The 6,280-nt window shown below is 44.1% G+C and overlaps 1 protein-coding gene across 1 annotated transcript in view; it reads right to left on the minus strand.

Annotated features, from left to right (window-relative positions):
- LOC138952522 (muscarinic acetylcholine receptor DM1-like) overlaps window positions 1–5,412 on the minus strand; it is a 115,298-nt gene extending 109,886 nt beyond the window's left edge. The window contains exons 1-2 of the mRNA XM_070324209.1: window positions 5,381–5,412; window positions 3,320–4,692 (exon numbers count right to left, since the gene is read on the minus strand). Of these exons, the coding sequence (XP_070180310.1) occupies window positions 3,320–4,692; window positions 5,381–5,412 (1,405 nt within the window). The remainder of the gene's footprint in view (window positions 1–3,319; window positions 4,693–5,380) is intronic.
- Window positions 5,413–6,280: the final 868 nt, after the last annotated feature.

Consider the following 6,280-nt stretch of genomic DNA (forward strand, 5'->3'; position numbering starts at 1 on the left):
AACGTAAATTTGGATCGTTTTATAAATTTTTATTTTTTTTTACAATTTTCAGATTTTTAATGACCAAAGTCATTAATTAATTTTTAAGCCACCAAGCTGAAATGCAATACCGAAGTCCGGGCTTCGTCGAAGATTACTTGACCAAAATTTCAACCAATTTGGTTGAAAAATGAGGGCGTGACAGTGCCGCCTCAACTTTCACGAAAAGCCGGATATGACGTCATCAAAGACATTTATCAAAAAAATGAAAAAAACGTTCGGGGATTTCATACCCAGGAACTCTCATGTCAAAGTTCATAAAGATCGGTCCAGTAGTTTAGTCTGAATCGCTCTACACACACACACACACACACACGCACACACACAGACACACACACGCACATACACCACGACCCTCGTTTCGATTCCCCCTCGATGTTAAAATATTTAGTCAAAACTTGACTAAATATAAAAAGATTCTCGCCTTTCACTCTGTGGAAGTATGGTCAGAGTTATCGTTCGTTCCCCTGCATACCACGTGTTCATTCCTTTGTATGTACACACTTGACAGAAGTCTCAAGTGTCCGTCATGAAATGCTTAAAGAGATTAAAAGCCCATCAGTCCTACTCTAAGTAACTTCAAAGCCCTTTGCTTAGGCCTAAAAAAAAATAGGTGTGGTTACGGTAACCCGACCTACCCTATTTTTAGGGGCCGATCCTATAACTTTTTATTACATTTGTCAAAAACAAAAAAACAAAAAACAAAAACCGAGTGCAGAAAACGCAATGAAAGCAAAATCGCCCGAGTCGCACACTTATTTCCCTGTCAAGTAGGTTTAATTTGTACACATTAGAAAAAAAAAGTAAAAAAAAAAAAAAGTGATTGCCTACCTTCCTACCCTATTTTTTTTGGCTATGTTACCGTAACCACACCTAATTTTTTTTTTGCCTTAAAGTTGATTCATCGTCTCTTTGAGCAAGCATTGAAATGCGTAGTGCGTTTCCCTTGCAGTGGACGCTGACGTTCTGGATGTGTGCCTTAACTACCAACGTTGAGTGATTAAGAATGAAAAGAAAACTTAATGTGGAAGAGGAGTGCTGACTTTTTGTGGGGACAGAATTATTGTTTTAGCTATAGTCTGGCTGTAGAGTTGGCGAACCTCACTTATTGGCGCAAAACACACACACACGCGCACACACACACACACACACACACACACACACACACACACACACACACACACACACACACACACACACACACACACACACACACAAATGCCTCCTTCCTTCCCTTCCAGAGCGTCATGACGGTAGCTGTTATTTATATAATCCTATAAACAGATTTCATGGCCATAACGACATAACAGGTGTGATCAAGGCTCTGTTTCGGTTGTGCTAGAAGTGTTTCCTGGGTCGGAAAATGCGAGGTTAACATCTGCCGAACTAAAGCAAAAAGTGCAGATAGTTATGTCAACAGTAAAACAAAGTCGTGAAGATACGATTTTATAGCACTGGGTCGCAATCATATTTTTGTTTTCTTGTAAATGTAACAATCGTTGTCAGCAGCTGGAAAATGCACTATGCCAGGAAGCATCTTATTTGCCAGTGAGTTTACTGGGAGAGTTAACTGAATTCATTATAAAATCCCACTGGATAATTGACGTCCAGGAAGTCTGGAGGTGGACTGTGATGCCTTTTTGATGCCTGTTTGCAAAATAATTGGCAAGGGTATACTGTGAAAATCGGTCGACAGTTGTCAGTCAGGTGAAATCTCGCAGCGTTTATTTGTTTGGAGGAAATTTTATTTCTAATCCTGCAGTAAAAATATTCGGTTATTTATTTGAATGGCATCTGACAGGCCAACGCATTGAAACGGACCTGAAACAAGAAAAACTGCACACAAGTAAACCAACAACAACAACAACAACAACAACAACAACAACAACAGCATTCATTTTTCAAGAAAATGTATATAAAACAAGGCCATATCGTACTGCATCAGAACGATTTACGTCAACTTCAGACTCAGTTTTGTCGGCACTGTTACCAACACTATTGTCCTGTTAAAACAACTGTACAGAGAAAAGAAGAACTGACCTACGGAGCCTTGGACTAAGGAAGTAAGTTCCTCCTACGTAACCTTTGTCTACTCTATTCATCCCCGGGCGGCGGTCCAAAGGGAGCTTATTGATTGGGTCAATCCCCGAGCGCGAGAGAGAGGGCCGTGTTGTTAACTGTCCAAAACAACGCTAATGACCGGTCCCCCAATGTCCGGCTGGCTGACAAGACACACATGCTGAGTGACCGCTCTGCTGACTGACTGCAGGGCTGAGGGGCACGAACCAAAAGTGGGTGCCATCCAAACGGGAGAGAACAAACCGCGGGTTCTGATTCGTTGAAATCACAACACAATCTCAATTTCAACCAATCCAACAGCGCGGCCAACTCCCGTTTGGGTGGTAACTTCCTCGTGCATCCCAGCCCTGGGCTACAACAAGATACAAGATACAAGATATTTATTCACCAATTTTGCAAAAGGATTTCATCTTGGCACGGCACGGTAAAAATAAAATAAAAACCAACCAGACACATATGCAGACACACATCACCATGCATGCATACATACGTACATTACACTGTCATGCACACACAGACACAACTCACACACACACACACACACACACACACACACACACACACACACACACACACACACACACACACACACACACACACACACACACACACACACACACACACACTTATTTACATTCTCACACATAACCAGCCACATATCTACATCACAAATTCACATCGTCGCCTTGTAAACGTAAAAACCATATCAGTTTAAAAGGGGTGCCAGTAATATCAATACAACATTAGTGAATACTAGAACAATACCTAAAATTTATAATCCATTTAAAAGTAAGTAGTACACGTAATTATTATCATATAGTCAGATCATCACATAAAATTATATAATCATGATCTAGCCAGTTAGACAGTTTAAAACAACAGTATTAACAGACTATCACAGATCTACTCAAGCACCTGAACTTAGAGTCGCATTGCACAAAACTACTACCATCACAGAACTACTCCAGCACCTAAAAAATAAGGACCATTCCACATTGCACATATTTCCACTATCACAAGTTATGAGAACAGTAATGGAATGCAGTGAAAGGACTAAGTAACAAAAGAACCCCCCCCCCCCCCAATCCTATAACTACAGTATATTACAACGTCTTCACTACAGGAGTTGTCAGTACAGCATGGGGGATGAAGCTAGAGCGAAAGCGACTAGTTCTGGCTTTCAAAGCTCTGTAGCGCCTACCAGATGGAAGAGGCTCGAAGAAGTGGTTTGCCGGGTGGGAGGGGTCGCGAACAATCTTTCCTGCTTTTCGACCTGAGCGCAACTCAAAGATAGAGGCAACGGAAGGGAAGTCACATCCCGCGATTTTGGAGGCTGTCCGCACAATGCTCTCCAGTAGCTGTTTCTCTTTCTCAGTGGTGCTGCCATACCAGACCGTGATAGAAAAACACAGGGTGGTCTCGACGACTGCGCGATAGAACTGCGCCATGATTTGCTGTGACATACGGAACTTGCGCAACTGTCTCAGGAAGTGCAGCCGCTGCTGGCACTTCTTAATGATGGACTTGGTGTTCCCGTCCCATTTCAGGTCTTCAGAGATCAGTGTGCCGAGAAATTTGAATGAAGAGACCTGTTCTACAGCTTCCCCATTTATTTCAAGGGGCAAGATGGGGTCTTTCTTTCGTCGAGGGTCGATAACGACTTCTTTTGTTTTAAGAACGTTTAGCTCGAGATCATTTTCAGAGCACCACTCAACCACTCTTTGAACCTCCCCCCGGTAAGCGTCCTCATTGGAGTCAGAAATCAGGCCTTCAATGGTGGTGTCGTCTGAGAATTTGATTATGTATGTGGATGGGTGAGCGGAGGTGCAGTCGTTGGTGAAAAGGGTGAAGAGTAGAGGGGACAGAACACAACCCTGCGGGGCACCAGTGTTTAGAGTGAGTGAGGCAGAGAGTGAGTTGTTGAGTCGGACGACCTGAGGACGGTCAAGCAAGAAGTCTAGAAGCCAGTGGCAGAGAGAGAGAGGGACATCGAGACCAATCAGTTTGTGGAGGAGCTTGTGAGGGATGATCGTGTTGAATGCGGAGGAATAATCAATGAACAACATTCTAGCGTAGGTGCGAGGGTTCTCAAGGTGCTGCGAGACAAAATGAAGACCCATGGCGACGGCATCATCGACGGACCTGTTGGCTTGGTAAGCAAACTGGAGTGGGTCAGACAGGTGACCCGTGAAAGCCCGCAGGTGCCGCAGAATCAACCGCTCCAGGACCTTCATGATGACAGATGTCAGTGCCACAGGGCGGAAGTCATTCAGCTGAGTTACCTTGGGCTTTTTGGGGACTGGGACAATTACTGAAGACTTGAAGCACCGTGGCACAGACATCTGCTGCACAGAAGTGTTAAAAATGTCAGTAAAAACAGGCGCGAGCTGGTCAGCACAGGACCTCAAGGTCGATGTTGAGACAAGGTCAGGACCAGAAGCCTTTCTTGGATTCTGTTTACGGAAGAGACCCCTGACCTCACTCTCCTGGATGGTAAATGCCGGCGCCAAAAGAGACGCATCGTCAGGGAGAGGAGGGCGGTAACCGAGTGAGGGGTTCTTCTGGTCAAACCTACTATAAAACACATTCAGTTTGTCAGGTAAGTCAGGGTCAACATTGTCTGAAGGCGCAGCCTTGTGCTTATAGTTTGTGGCCTGCTGGTACACGAACCGAAAGTAGGTGCCACCCAAACGGGAGTGAACAAACTGCGGGTTCTGATTCGTTGAAATCACAACAAACCTCAATTTCAACCAATCCAACACCGCGGCCAGCTCCCACCCGGTTGGTAATTTTCTCGTGCACTTCGGAGCTGGTGTCCGCTGGGACTGTATATGCCTCGTGTCTGACCGCCCCCGCTGAGTGCTGGGTGCAAGGCGAAAGTGGCAGAAAGGCTGGATGAAGTGATCGGTGTCAACTCCTTGGTTCTGTAGTGTGAAAGGCGTGATAAGCAGTCGTTTGAAAGGGAACTTGGACTGAAATATTGTATTTGAAGTGGGTCACAGTTTAAGATGAAGACGACAACGACCTTAAAGAAGAAGAAGAAAGAAGAAGAAGAAGAAGAAGAAGAAGAAGAAGAAGAAGAAGAAGAAGAATATCACGACGACGACGACCCTGTTGAAGAAGAAGAAGAAGTGGGGGTGGAGCGGTCGGGGGGGAGGGGGGGGGGTGGTCCATGAAAACAACGACGACGACTACGTGGCAGCGGAAGGAAATCATCACGAGGAAGAAGGGGGATAAGGAGAATAATATGTTTACGGTTTACCCGCGACCCCTTTCAACCTCAGATCCAATCATGTTTCAGCCCATGAACATGGTCTGTCCAGGGTTTCACATGGGATAAGAGGATCCCGCAATTTAAACACGCGCCATTACTCAACAGCCTGGCTGCTTCCTGTGCAGAGTGGAAATGTTATGTTGAATTCATTTTATAATACCCGTGTGACTTGGAATAATAGGCCGTGAAAAGTAGGATATGCGCCAAAATGGCTGCGATCTGCTGGCCGATGTGAATGCGTGATGTATTGTGTAAAAAAATTCCATCTCACACGGCATAAATAAATCCCTGCGCCTTGAATATGTGCGCGATATAAATTGCATAATTTTTTTTTTTAAATATAAAAAAATAATAAATCCCTGCGCTTAGAACTGTACCCACGGAATACGCGCGATATAAGCCTCATATTGATTGAGTGAATTAATTTTATAAGTGTCAACTATGTCAATCTGGTAAATTAATTCAGCAACAAACAACAAACAAACAAACAAAAACAAAAAACCCACAGAAATTCCCACTCTGCACATAATGCAGCCAGGCTTTTGAGTTTTGATATGTGTTCAAGTTAGTTAATTGTTGCTTTTTGGGTCCAGCGGACCATATAGGCCAAATCAGGACCCCATATGTGTTCAAGTTGAAAGATGTTCTCATCCTGGCCAAATCTGTTTAAGTGGCTGTCATGATGGTTTATTCGAGAAGGAAGATAACTTTACAAAATGCGGCTAAAAAATGTGTACCATGCTATACCGTGCCTCTTGACCGATTATTGGTCTGACAGATGGGGTTTTCATCCACACTTTTGGCTTGAGTTCAATCACGTACAACGTTGGAATGCCGCCACAGATTCCGCAACGCACGTGCGAATGTAACGCTGTTATAGCCAATCAA

This window comes from Littorina saxatilis, linkage group LG17, assembly GCF_037325665.1.
Source record: "Littorina saxatilis isolate snail1 linkage group LG17, US_GU_Lsax_2.0, whole genome shotgun sequence".
NCBI lineage: Eukaryota > Metazoa > Mollusca > Gastropoda > Littorinimorpha > Littorinidae > Littorina > Littorina saxatilis.